At 36.8% G+C, this 14,512-nt stretch overlaps 1 protein-coding gene across 2 annotated transcripts in view; it reads right to left on the bottom strand.

Annotated features, from left to right (window-relative positions):
- LOC141436806 (putative inorganic phosphate cotransporter) overlaps positions 1 to 10,169 on the bottom strand; it is an 87,138-nt gene extending 76,969 nt beyond the window's left edge. Inside the window, exon 1 of one of the 2 annotated variants that reach the window (XM_074099867.1) lies at positions 9,773 to 10,169. In XM_074099867.1, the coding sequence (XP_073955968.1) occupies positions 9,773 to 9,848 (76 nt within the window). In that variant the 5' untranslated portion in view covers positions 9,849 to 10,169. The remainder of the gene's footprint in view (positions 1 to 9,772) is intronic. The other variant, XM_074099869.1, reaches the window with a different exon arrangement.
- Positions 10,170 to 14,512: the final 4,343 nt, after the last annotated feature.

Below are 14,512 nucleotides of genomic sequence, written 5' to 3' on the forward strand. Positions count from 1 at the left end.
TATATAATTGGGTCTTTTCTGAACACGTCATCAACGTTTTAATGAGCTACTGTCTCTGTTTATATAAATCGTTCACATAATTATCACCTATCCGTATTTCGTTTTAGCATTTTAAATAATCTAGGTATTGTAATAATTACGTACAAAGTACCATTCAAATTATGATTGGTTTTTTGGAGTCTTTTGTATTTTTATTTAACTCCAAATTTGTTACTTTTACTTGTGCTGCTGCATAAGTAGGTAGTAGAATTAAGCAACCTGAGATATGTATGCATAGGAAAAATTCGTGTCTAGATTCCTGTCCAGCGGTGGTGTAGGGTTATAGCACGCAGCACGGATTGCTGAGGACCTGGGTTCGATTCCCAGCGCTGGTCTCTTTTTCTGGTTTTGCTGTGCATCCACTGCTGTGCTGTGTAATAGTGTGCGATAGAGTTGCAGTCTCATTAACACAATAGAACCGAGCATTTTATTTATTGTTACCAAAAGCGGAGGTTCCCAATTCGTCCGTTGAAAATTAGCTACGACGTGAGAAAAACCAATTTGAAATTGATAATTTTCCCTTTTAGGAATGTGCACCTCAAAGGAAACCTTGTAAGATCACTTCATTTTCCTGTCATGATTCACAATGATGTTGATCAGACGCGATTATTTTCTAAGGAACGAGTATATAGAGATCGATTAAGGAAAGTCTCTTGAAGGCGCAAAGGAAAAAAAAATGCAAACTTCACGCGATGTAAAGTAATGTTTTTTAGATGGGGATGCGCAGCCGGGTTTTTACCCGGCGGAGTCCGGCACTGTCGTCCATAATAGATTATTGCCGCGGACTACACACTCTCATCTCATCACCTATAAAGCACCTCATATAAAATTTATAAACCATAAACAAAGTAAACAAAAGCCAAATATAGTGTCTTTGGCACTTAAGGCGACCCAATCAAAAAAAAATAGGTACGTTTAGGTGTTAGTGTAAACATTTTCAAATCTTAGATATAAAAACCATAGAGCAGGTGTGTGTGTGTGTGTGTATTATATCAGCCATAGGACGTCCACCGATCGACATACGAGTAGGCCTTCACGTCACGTCATTAATAGTATTTCACTCCCTTTCTGTCCCATTACATAATTTATCTCGTCTCGTTGGGTTTGCTTTACACATCATCATCATCATATCAGCCATAGGATGTCCACTGTTGGACGTAGGCCTCCCCCATATACCTCCAGTTGCTTATTGGAAGTGGTCTCGCTTCCACCGTGAACCAGCGCTTTAACCAGGTCACCCGTCCATCTCGATGGTGGATGTTCTACGCTGCGCTTGCCGATCCTTGGTCTCCATTCAGCGTAACACTTCAAAAGCTATCGCCGTACCTATCAATTAGAACCTACAGCACGCTTCTTATGCTATACTATCTTCCAGCCACTGAATAGTATTTATTTTGTCTTTAATGTTGTCTCATAATCCTTTATGGTATACTAGCTTTTACCCGCGGCTTCGCACGCGTAAACTATTCGGTCTGGTAGTTGCATTGAAATTTTCGGGATTTTACAAAATTCCCTGGATTTTCCAAATTTATATCGTGGTCTTCATTGAGGTTGTGCTAAAATTTCAAAATTTTTCCCTATCCAAATTCAAATTCATATCATTTATTCAGTAAAAAGGCCGCAATGGGCACTTTTACACGTAATTTTTTTAAATACCAGCACTTTCGGAAAGACAATCATTGCCAAGAAGAATGCGCCGCAAGAAGCTTGGCAGAAAGTCATTTTTTCAAAATAAAATAAGTACAAATAAAATACTTAAAAAACTACAGTAAGTATACAATTAAAGAAAAAATACAAAATAATAATAACAATAATACACGGATGTATGGGGTCCCTTAGTTACAAAACTATCCCGTGGAAATATCGGATAAAAAGTAGCGTATGTGTTATTCCAGACGTCTGGCTACCTACATACCAAATTTCATGACTCTAAGCCCAGCGGTTATTATTTCGAGATTTTATCCCTATCCCGTGGGAATATCGGAATAAAAAGTAGCCTATGTGTTATTCCAGAGGTCCAGCTACCTACACACTAAATTTCATTGCTCAAAGCCCAGCGGTTGTTATTTCAAGATTTTATCCCTAGGTATCCCGTGGGAATATCGGGTCAAAAGTCACCTTTTGTTTTATTCCAGACGTCCACTACCTACATACAAATTTCATGACACTAAGCCTAGCGGTTGTTATTTCGAGATTTTATCCCTATCCCGTGGGAATATCGGGATAAAAAGTATCCTATGTTTTAATCCAGGTTATAAACTAACTTTCCGCCAAATTCATCCAATCCGTCCAGCCGCTTAAGCGTGAAAAGTAACAAACATACTCACTCACTCACTCACTCACTCACAAACTTTCACATTTATAATATTAGTAGGATTGTTTGTCAGTTTAATATCTTCAAATAAACGGGAGATCCTTTTAACAAAAAAAAAATCTACTTTCCAGCCAGTTGTGGCCGATAAAAAAGTTAAATAAAATTAACCTTGTACCTTCCTTGTACGCTCGCAAATTACGGAATACTTTTACCAAGTTCGTTATTATCAGGAAATACTTGAATTTTATTGAATTGTGTAACAATAAGCCTGTTAATATAAACGTGGCGAAAGGATTAGCGGGTGAATTTGATAAGAAGATAGACTATGAACAAATACTTACGGTCTTTTTATCAGTTTCTTGTGACACTTGCTGAAATAACAGTAAATAAAAGATAAAGTACTAATTTCTCCTAATCTTTGTACAAATATAGTGGTACTCAAACTTTTTTAGTGTTTCGTGCCTCAGTTGGCAAAAACGGAATCCTTATAGGATCACGTTGTTCTCTGTCCGTCTATCAGTTAAGACCCTTTGTCTTAGGAACGCGTGGAAATTAATATCAAATACTCAGGTCTACTACCCCTTTAAAAGAAAATACACTGTAGAAAATTATTTAACCACAATAATAACAAGTGTTCAAGTTTAGGCACCACATTGTTTTTCATTTAAATCTACAAATATCACAAGTTCACATTTCGTAACTCTATGTTGGTACAAGTGTGCAATCTTATACCTATTTAAGTCCTAAACATAAAAGTAGCCTTTGAAATTAGAATACGGTATTTGACAATTTAATTTGCCATATCTTAATATTATTCTGAAAATGTAGATATACAGATAGTGTTTAGCGAAGAGAAAATTTAAATCAGTTGAACATTGGATTTATAGTGTTTTTTTTAAAAATCTGTATACCTGTCTCTTTCTCTGTTGGGGTGTGGCAATTTAAAAATTAATTACATTAATTAACTTATACATATTTTAACCTCATTTAATCTTTAGGAAGAGGTTTGAGGAACACTTGTAAATTAACTTTTTAGCATTATAAATATCGTGCAAAAATCCATAAGAAACAAGTTTCTCGTATAGATTCCCTTTCATTTTCAACTTTAGGGATAGAAACTAGCGCAGTCACCCAGGGTTTCATCTTTTCAGGGGCTCGAATAATAACCCAAGAAGCTTTTTAACTTTTGCATTTTTGAAGCGAATGTTCTCGGAAATAATCACTCTGAAACTTGCAAAAATTGTGTTCCACTCGTATGTTCAAAAATTTTAAAAAATCACAAAAATAACAAAATGGGTTTCAATATTACCGATACGTAGACCATATTTGGAGATATTATTGAAATGTTGCGCTCCTCAAAAAAAGTACGTAAATGCTATAGAGATACGCTCGTCTGCTGGCAGCTATTACTCGAAGTATTTATTTTATGTGTTTCCTGATTACTCGAGAAATGGATCGATTTGATTTTTGCAGGTGAGTGTCCCCCCTTCCCTAGCTTTCATTTTAGGGTTCTGTAGTCAACTAGGAACCCTTATAGTTTCGCCATGTCTGTCCCGTCTGTCTGTCTGTCTGTCCGCGGCTAAGCGCAGAGACTGTTAGTACTAAAAAGCTGTAATTTAGCATAAATATACATATCAGTCACGCCGACAAAGTCATGACAAAGTGGTAGAATAAAGTACACTCCGTGAGCTCTTAAAAAACCATCGGATTTAAGAAGCATGCTTCGGGTATTGACATGACACGCGATCGTGATATACGGTTCTGTTAGAAAGAAAGAAAGAAAATAATTTATTTATAACAGCAATGACACATTTAGGTTAGGAAAAATAACAAGAATAAGTGTTGCCGCTATAAAAAGTTCCCGGCTCAGCATATCGCTGGTTAATAACCAGCAGTGGTCTTGCGCCGGGCCACAGAAGAGTGCAAATTACGGAAAGTTACACAAAACAAATCAAATACAAAAATAGCTACGAGACTAAAATATAAGTTGGCTGTAGGTATAGCCCACATTATCATGTCTGTGTGTTCTGTTATAAACTTGCAAAACTTTTCAAAGTTACCGTAAAAAGTTATGTAAAGAATAACCATTCAGTACAAAATATACCTTACTGTAATAATATTACGCTTCTTTATCTTTTTCTAATTTTAATACAATATGATTTTTTGTTACGATACAATTAAAACAAAATCAGCACTTTCGAATTCTTCCATCGTTTATTTAAATCGAGAACACCCCGCCTTAACACACTGCTTTTATTTGGAAGTATATAGAGCTATTGTTATACTGTATCTACTTCTCTTGGGTATGTCAAATATTTTTTTTGGTCTGTTTTCGTTTAATATTTTTTTAAAAAGGAAAATTATAACGGCTAAGATTACTTTAGAATTATTAGTAGTTTAAGAGTAAATAGCAGCCTAAGGTAAAAAATGTACCTAAACCAGGGGGGTGTCACTACGCCATTCCGCCGCCGAGCTACAAGTACATACCGGGCCTCCCCAACGTTGAGGCGATTCAGTGCGACTCAACGCGTGCGAGTGAACACGAGTTATGCGATAGACAGAGAAGCATAAAGTAGGCACGATTCTTATGCCTAAACGTCACTTTTGTACGGCAGTGAAGCTTCTGTACTTGTACTATTACTTATTCTGTGCCTAAACTTAGAAGATTCCATACACAATACGAAATCCTTAGAAAAATATTACTTGATTTTTTCGTAATGGCTACGGAACCTTATCTTGGGCGTGCCCGACACGCTCTTGACCGGTTTTTAGTAACGGCTACGGACCCATACACTGAACATAGCCCGACATGCTCTTGGCTGGTTTTTAACGACTGTATCTTTTGATTGCATTGACTTAGAAATTTTATTTTTTCAATGCTTCAAGGGGTAGCAGACCTGAGTTTTTAATATTAATTTTAGCCTGATACGCTCCTGAGAAAAACGACCTTGGCAGACGGACACATAAGACAGACAGAAGGACAAGAAAGAGAGATTTTAGGGATTCCTTTTTTTCTGACCATAAACATCCTAAATAACCATTGTCACTTCAAAGTTCAATATCTCAAAAACGGCTGAACCGATTTTGATAAAACATGTCTAAGAACCATCGCTTGAAAACCTGCTTTCAAACAAAAAATCAAATCGGTTCACCCGTTTAAGAGCTACGCTGCCACCGGCCGACACACAGACAGACACACATAGCGGTGAAACTTATAACACCCCTCTTTTCGCGCCGGGGCTTAAAAAAATACAGGGGCGTTCGATCAAACTATGCCAACCACATGCTGAAATGTTTTGAGACAACCTGTATACTAAGAGACCTTACAAATTATTATTTTTCATACCGTGTACATTTACATATATATGATAATTAGCTCAAAAGTACTATTTGCAAAGCCAAGAATAGGTTTTTGGTACCAGATTGCGTGCACCACGCACAGCTGTGATTAGTGAAAAACAAAGGTCAATGCCTTAGGTGAAGTGAATAAAGAACAATCATACCTTAATTAGGTATCTAATCTAGAAAAATCCTTGTTAATTAATTAAGGGTCATGAACAGATAGCAATACACCACGGCACGCCACAGCGTTATTGGTGCAGCGGGAGCAACCTGTACCACTACCATGAGTTTACAGTGACCGTACTCGATAGCGACGGCGTAAATTATTTGTATGGAGAATTGTACAGCGCCTCTACAAATAATTTACGCCGTCGCTATCGAGTACGGTCACTGTAAACTGGTGCTGTTGATAGCACACTGGACGCGTATAGCAGAAGACGCGGGTTTAAAATCCAGTACACCCGATTTTTTGTTAGGGTTCCGTACCTCAAAAGGAAAAAACGGAACCCTTATAGGATCACTTTTTGTCCGTCTGTCTGTCTGTCAGTTTGTCTGTCAAGACCCTTTTTCTCGCGAACGCGTGGAGGTGGAGGTATCAAGCTGAAATTTATATCAAATACTGAGGTCTACTGTCCCTTGGAGCTGTGAAAAAATCAAACTTCTAAGCCAACGCAATCAAATCAAAAGATGCAGCCGGTCATGCTGCAAATTTCGGCAAATTTTCGAAACTCGCAAGGGAATCGAAACCTACACCTACAGGGTACTTCCCGTGAACTCAGAATCTTGAAATTTGGTATGAAGGTAGCTATTATAATCCAACGCAACACGTCTGCAATACCCCTGGTGTTGCAGATGTTTATGGGCGGTGGTGATCTCTTACCATCAGGAGACCCATTTGCTCGTTTGCCATCCAGTCAAATAAAAAAAATAAATAAATAAATAAAACCAACTAGAAAAGTCTGAAAAAATCTTGATTTTTTATTTGTCTGTAAATATCAATGACCAATATAATCTGACCCCACACTGCGTACATTTTGCTTAAGAGTAGGGCTCTGCATACACTGGATGTATTAAATCACTCGGAAAAAGCGAGAAATATCTTCAAGACACGATTCCCGTTTACTCAAATACCTATAAATGTGTACGGAACTCTCGGTGCGCGAGACCGACTCGCACTTGCCCGGTTCTTTGTTTTAAAAATTTCGGATAGGGGAACAAAATTTCGGGACGTCCATTAACAAACAGACAGACATACATTGGCGTCAAACTTATACGTAACACCCCTCTTTTTGCGTCGGCTTATTAACGTATGCACAATAACATAATACTTAATACTTATTGAAGGGGAGAAATCAAACTTTAATTCCACTCATCGCATTAACGTTAACCTACTTGGCAATCGTTTCGCAAGCTCAAGTGCCGGTCGTACGTAGTTAAGATAACACATACAGTCAGTAAAATGATCTTGAAAGATCAGCGATATGCAATCACCTGTACAAGTCGTCAATCATTGTCACCGTATCACTGCCTAAATCCATGCTAATATTATAAATGCGAAAGTGTGTATTAGTCTGTATGTTTGTGGGCCAATCAACTATTTTACCGACACTTTGGGCGTCTCCTGCGTTACCAAAACTGTCTCTGGCGTTACCAAAAAATCGTACTTCCAACAACATATTTCACGGTTTAATAGGTTGAACTTACGTAGGATGGCATGTATTCATGTACACGCTCTATTAAATTACAGAAAAAACATGTTTACTTACAAAAATCTGCAATTGATTGAAAAATGTCGCGGACAGATTAGTGTCGGTAAAAAAGTTAATTGGCCCTTGTCCGTCTTTCACGTCGCAACGGAGCGACGGATCGGCGTGATTTTTGGCATAGAGATAGTTTATGGGCCAGAGAGTGACATAGGCTACTTTTATCCCGGAAAATGCACAGTTCCCGAAGGAAAAGCGCGCGATAACCGAATTCCAGGCGGGCGAAGCCGCGGGCAAAAGCTAGTATAAATGAGACTGTCTCTATGTCACAATTGATTGGGACATCTCGAGTTCCAGGCGTTGAATTCAATGGTTTCCGAGTGCGAAGGACTTGATGACAGTGTAACTGATCCTTTGCCAACAACCGGCCAGCTGCTCAGGTTAGCTTGGTCCTCAGAATGAGTAGTATTATGTAGCAGCGTTTTCAGCCTTTATAATTTTTTGACTCTTTCAAAACGCTTCCGAAGCGAGCGGGACGCGAGGGTGCGAAGGATTTAACGAAAGTGTAACTAATCCTAATTAAAAATAATTAAATAGACGGCCGCAAGCACTTCTGTACTCAATCTTCCGTACTTACTAAAACCAGTAGGGAGATGCGTCAAAAAAAGGCCGCAACCATTCTTATAAGTATCTGATGAATTACCCTACCTATCACACTTACGCATAAGAAAACCAGAGATGAACAATCTGTACTAAAAAAAAAAATTCTATTATCTTAAAATGTGCATTGTTAAAACTTCTTTCAGCTACATGCGACTTGATGCGACGTATGACGATAAGAATCCACGGGAGTTTGAGAATAAAAAAAACTGCGATAAAGCACCTAGTTCAGCTGCATAAACTGATTGTTTTTTTACTGGAGAAACCTGGTTGTGTTGAAATGTCTGCCTCTGAACGTAAATTGTTTTGTTAATGTAAGCACATGTATCGGATACTTTGTTGTAATGCGTCGTTGTGGCAGCGCACCTACCGTAGTAAGTAGACTAGTTAAGTTAATTTTAGTTTGGATGGAGACTGAAAACCAGCGACCTCGCTGAGTTTCATGTCCATTTTGCCTCACTTAATAATGTTATCTGTCTTGTATTGTAATTTTTGGTTTGTGATGGTGAATAAATTTTATATTATTATTATTATTATAAAAAAATAAAGCATTTATAAGTGAAATCTTAGGGGCTGTTTCACCATCCATGATTAGTGTTAACTGACGGTTAAGTGTGGTGCCGTCTCCGTCTATTCGAACAAAACAAATAGAGACGGCATCACATTGAACCGTCAGTTAACACTAATCAATGGATGGTGAAACAGCCCCTTAATCTCCAATTCAGTTTTTAAGTCTCACTCCCTATAAAGTGCATGGAGGTAGGTACAAGCCAGAAAATCCTTTTCCATTTTCTCTACAAAAATATTTACATCAAAAAAAGGCTGCTATAAGCTGTATGTAAGTAACATATAATAAATATAATTATCTGTATAAGTTATTGTAAAGCGATCCCACGCCACGGAAGTCAAAGTGTTTTAGCGCTCAATTGATCATTGCTCAAATTGTTTACATCCAGCCGCATTGTGCACGCTGGAATCCAAACACCCGTGCGATTTGTTTCATTCGTTCTCTATTCAAAATCAATCGACCCGGGAAACCATATGACAGCCGGGTTAACTGACAATCAATAATGACAGTGTGGTATATAACCAATATTTTAATAAACGTGACAAAAAATTTAACTTTTAAAACCAATAGTTTTTTTTTTCAGTACTATGCAGCTACATAATATATTATATCATTATTCTTTGAGCCTGAAATATTTTTTTATTATTGGTTATTATTTTATAGCCAAAGGCATTCAAAGATTTACAAAAGAGGTTTTCAATACTTAATGAAAAGGATTCTTTTGAGAGTCGTCTATGAGTCATATTGTTCGACCCCCTTATTTATACGTCGCCGTTAATTTTATTGAACAGCATGATTGCGAACCATCACGCTATATCTCTTTAGGGAGCAGAGCCATTATGAGTCACTTTGAACCGTGGTTGGTGAGATTTTGCGGCCATAGTTTCTTGTGTTAATGATATGCATCGTTAATTTTCAATCAAGGTAACGTAGGTAGGTACGTTACTGATTTTCGGCCAGTGCCTGTACTTAATTTGGCACAATTTTTTGGGACAAAATATAAAAATTATTTTATAACGGTATAACACATTAATTTTCTTATTTTGTGGGATCGGCACTATAATTAATACATATTCACTATTATAATTATAAAAGATACACCTAATTCATATAGTAAAAAATAAAAAATAAATAAGTAAAACTTACGTGGAGCGTCAGAAACATCATCATCCATAATCGCGAGCTTGCTCGGCGTCTTATCATCTTCCGGCTTCAAACCCATTTCCACTGCAACAGTTCAAAATAAAAGAAAAAAAAACTTAAAAAGTCAAAAACCGCGCACTTTTCGAAAATCGAACTAGAACGCGAGTTCTATATACGGGCTGTTTTATTTTTGTCCTACGTTTTTGATTGGTACTTTAAGCATTTAGTTTGATTGGATTTATTTTTGCAATTTATTTTCGAGTTGTCGCGAGTTTAATTGTTTGATTTGAAGGGGCCGTGTGGCCGCGCACTTCGCCGGCGAAGGTAGTACGGTCGACTGTCGCGGTACAATGGGTAGGAGTTGGTTTTAACGAGCCGCCTCGCTCGACAATTGCACGTGCGTCGACCATCATACGGAGATCAGTGAAAATGACAAGTGGATTAACAATTTGTCATCTTTACGCTACTTTATCGCACCTACCTACAAATTAGAAAAATACAGGTGATGATTAAATATGGAGTCTGCCACATGTTTTGTTTATGATTTGTGGGGAAGTTTTAGAATGAAATATGCTAATCGCTGGCTGGAGTATGTATGTTTGGGTTTTTTTTGTAGGTGTATATAACTTTGAACCGGATTTGACAGATTTGAAAACTTTTTTAGACTACCTAAATGAAATTAGTTAAAAGGTTATAGGTACCTGGGGGGTGAAAATTAATAAAAGTTAATATTATTTTTTTAAATACACGGCAGAATTACGGAAAGGTGGCGTATTGATATTAAGTATTGCCGGAGTTCAAATTATTTATTGAAAGCTATAAGACATTGTTTATAGATAAGACCAAACGTCTTAGTAGTAATCTTCTTTCTACGGTGTATAATTGCAGGCAATAAGAAGACATTATCTTCTGCTTATCATAAATACGATAGCTCTTCGCTGGTGCGGTGCTACGCTTACCGAGTACTAAGTGTCAACTTACTGCAATGTTAAGGACATACTACCTTCTCGAAGTAAATAAGTAGATGTATAATATTTTGGGATTTTATATCAAAATATCCTACCTACTTATTAAAATACTGGACCATTCCTGAATTACCTACAATAAAAAAATACATTCCTCTTTTTGATAAATATGATTTGGAGCAAGTTGGCTGTGATAGCCGGACAGACAGACAGACATGCGAATGAGGCAATGATGCGCATGAGGGTTCCGTTTTTCCTTTGAGTTGCGGAACCCTAAAAAAATCAATAGACTAAATAAATAATTAGGGTATAAATTTCAGTAAAAATATAAGTAGTGCAGGGAGGGAGGCTTAAAAAAAAGGTATTTGTGCCAAATTAAAGAAATGTTCTGTAGTTCAGTTTATTTGTATTTTTTGACTAATTTTACTTGTTTATTTTAAATCAACCACGAAAATGTATGCTATCTATTTGTGTGTAACATTATTTCGCATACTCGTATTTATGCTCTGTAAGATTTTTATTTCTCTAGTTCGCAATCGGTACTATTATCCTTCCTAAGTAATTAAATATTAATTCCTAAGTACCTAATTTTAAATTTATTTTAGTTCAAGACCCATTATCCTTGCCAATTAATTAGCTAGGTATCTTTAAACGAGCAATTCTTGTATAAACCTATTTATTTATTTACTAGTTTACCCGCGGCTTCACAATTGAAATTCCGGGATTTTACAATATGAGGTTATAATACAGGATAAGTAGGAAGTAGGATTTCGAGGATTTCGGGACAAATCTAACAATGTCGATAAGCTCGGTCGTTCAAATACTTTATATCAATATTTGGATCATGACTAATTAATTGCCATTTTTGTTGTAACATATTTTACGAAAATTTAATTGTATCGCCTGTTTGAAAAATTTGTCTTCAAAGATACCCTAAACTGTAACAAATCCCCTCTCAAATTTTTGATTCTTTGTCTGTCTTTTTAACGTCACATCTCATGAATAAACGTCAAAACATTGCGTGGCTTAGTATGCAGCACTCATCGCGTAGGTACACTTAGAGGTGAAGAAAACTTACCTAATCACCGAGAATTGGGACATCCTGTAAACTGGTTTAACTTCATTTCATAGTAGTAGCTGTGCTGTGAGGTGTTTTTAGGGTTCCGTAGTGAAATAAGAACCCTTATAGTTTCACCATGTTTGTCCGTCTGTCTGTCTGTCCGTCTGTCCGTCCGCGGCTGAGCTCAGAGACCGTTAGTACTAGAAAGCTGTAATTTGGCATGAATATCATATCAGTCACGCCGACAGGGTAAAATAAAAAAAAGTAAAAAAAAAATAGGTGTTAACTGGGGTTGTTTTTTTCCTCGAATAACCCTATAGTGTGGGGGTTGCTAATACGATTTTTCTATTCAGTGATCTGTTTGCGAAATATTCAATTTTAAAGTGCAAATTTTCATTAAAATCGAGCTTCCCCCTAATAAAATCTAGTGTTGGGTGGAAAAATTTGAAAAAATTCAGAATGGTAGTAAATATATCAAATTTACAAGGAAAATTATAGCGACTAAGATTGCTTGCGAATTATTAGTAGTTTAAGAGTAATAGCAGCCTAAGGTATAAAACATACCTAAACTTGGAACATTCCGTACACAATACGAAATCCTTGGAAAAAATTTCGTAATGGCTACGAAACCCTATCCTGGGCGTGTCCGACACAAGATAAATAAAATATGAGTAGTTGGTGCAGTAGTTGGTACTCATGGGAGGTGGTGATCATAATCATCATATGACCCGCTTACTTATTTGGGCGGGTATGTATTATAAGACCGTCAAATCATAATACCTACAGTTGAAATGTCGACGCATAACACATCGAAATTCAGAATACCGAATGTACAAAATACCGACAACCGATACACCGAAGGTCGAAATATCTATTTTTAAATGACCGAAAGTACAAAATCCCGAAAATGGGGTATGTATTATAATACCGAAAAATCATATTACCTACAGTCGAAATATCGACACTTAACAAATCGAAATTCAGAATACCGAAAGTACAAAATACCGAAAGTAAAAAAAAATTGATATGTGCGAGAGAGCGAAGCGAGCGAGCAAGACGGTTCGGGGCAAAAGCGACTTGGATAGGTTAGGTTCAGAAGGCTAAGGCGGGAGCGAAGCGGAGCGTAGCTCCCGCCTTAGCCTTCGATGTTAGGTTTTTTTTTTATAGAAGCCCGGATAATATTGCTTCACAAACGATCTTTGCTGTTGAATCTTATCAAACCTACTTTCTTAGTGGCAGTTAAGTATCTTGCCTGCTATAAAAAAAAACCTAACATCGAAGGCTAAGGCGGGAACTACGCTCCGCTCCGCTCCGCTTCGTTCCCGCCTTAGCCTTCTGAACCTAACCTATCCGAGTCGCTTCTGCTCCAAATCGTCTTGCTCGCTCGCTTCGCTCGCTCGCACAAATCTTTTCCTACTATATTTGTTTCGTCTTTGGTATAGCGGCAGCTTCGGTATTTTGATTTTCGATATATTGATTGTCGATTATTTTACTTGTAGTGATTATGACTGTTCGGCATTATGAGTTTTCGACCTTTCGAGTGTAGGTATTTTGATCTTCGGGATTGTAGTCTTCGGGTTTTAGGCTGCCGGTCAAATGTACTTTCGGGATTTCAAACTTACGGTCATATATCCATTCGACGTTTTAATATTCGGCCTTCCGTCCATAGGTCTTGTGAAATTCGGTCTTTCGTTTATCGGTATTATAATACATACCCATTTGGGCAAATTAGAGCATTTAACTGTTATAGCAAGTAAAATTAAGAAACTATTTTTTTTTTCAATTTATAGCAAGTGAAATGGTAATACATAATTTTACCGAAAATTGTTTCATGGATTATCGTTTCCCATAACACTATTCGTAGAGTTTTGTTATCACTTAGGAATCATTTATCGAACTTCATTTTATCGCTCATACAATTGCTCGAATTACCTTTTACACAGAATCAACTCATCGAATTTACTTCATCATTTTATTTGCATATTGACATAGTCGTTCATCGAATCGCCTTTACTATAATTTTGGTTCATCATAAGTATCAGTTAGTTCCTAAAACTCTTATAACACAGAAAATCGTTTCACCAGTGTTACTTACTATACTTGATAATACGTTTCTATGTTCTATGACAATATATTTCATCGAAACACTCTAATTTAATAATAGATGGTATAATATCATGCGTGCCGAACGCAAAAAAAAATGATTTGTGTGTAGAGAGTAATACAATACAAAGACTCTTTATTGTACACCAGACATAGTAAGTGATACAGAAAACAGATACACAGAGAAAAAAAAAATACAAGGTGAGCAATAGGCGGCCTTATCGCTTAGCGATTATTAGAGAGAGTAATTGTGTATTAATTGTATATTAACTTACGACTGACCGCAATTTGTTTTCTCAACGTGCTGCAATAATAACAAATGCATCTTTCGATGAAACATGACCGCGATGAAACACTGTTCGTGGCAATAATAATATATATAGGACGTTCCGTCAGTGAATCATGTTTCGATAATTAGTTACTATTAACTATTAATAAGTGATAATTCTATGACAGGTAAACAAATTCGATGAATCATTACGCTACGATTTGAGACAGATTCGAAACGATTTACGTTGAAAAGTTGTTCGATTATATAAAAAAGTAATGAATTGAAGATTATGTGATTAGAATAACAAAGGTAATGAAACTCGTGGAACAGTTTCCGATGAAATG

The sequence above is a fragment of the Choristoneura fumiferana genome, chromosome 17 (genome assembly GCF_025370935.1).
Source record: "Choristoneura fumiferana chromosome 17, NRCan_CFum_1, whole genome shotgun sequence".
In the NCBI taxonomy this organism is placed as follows: Eukaryota; Metazoa; Arthropoda; class Insecta; order Lepidoptera; family Tortricidae; genus Choristoneura; species Choristoneura fumiferana.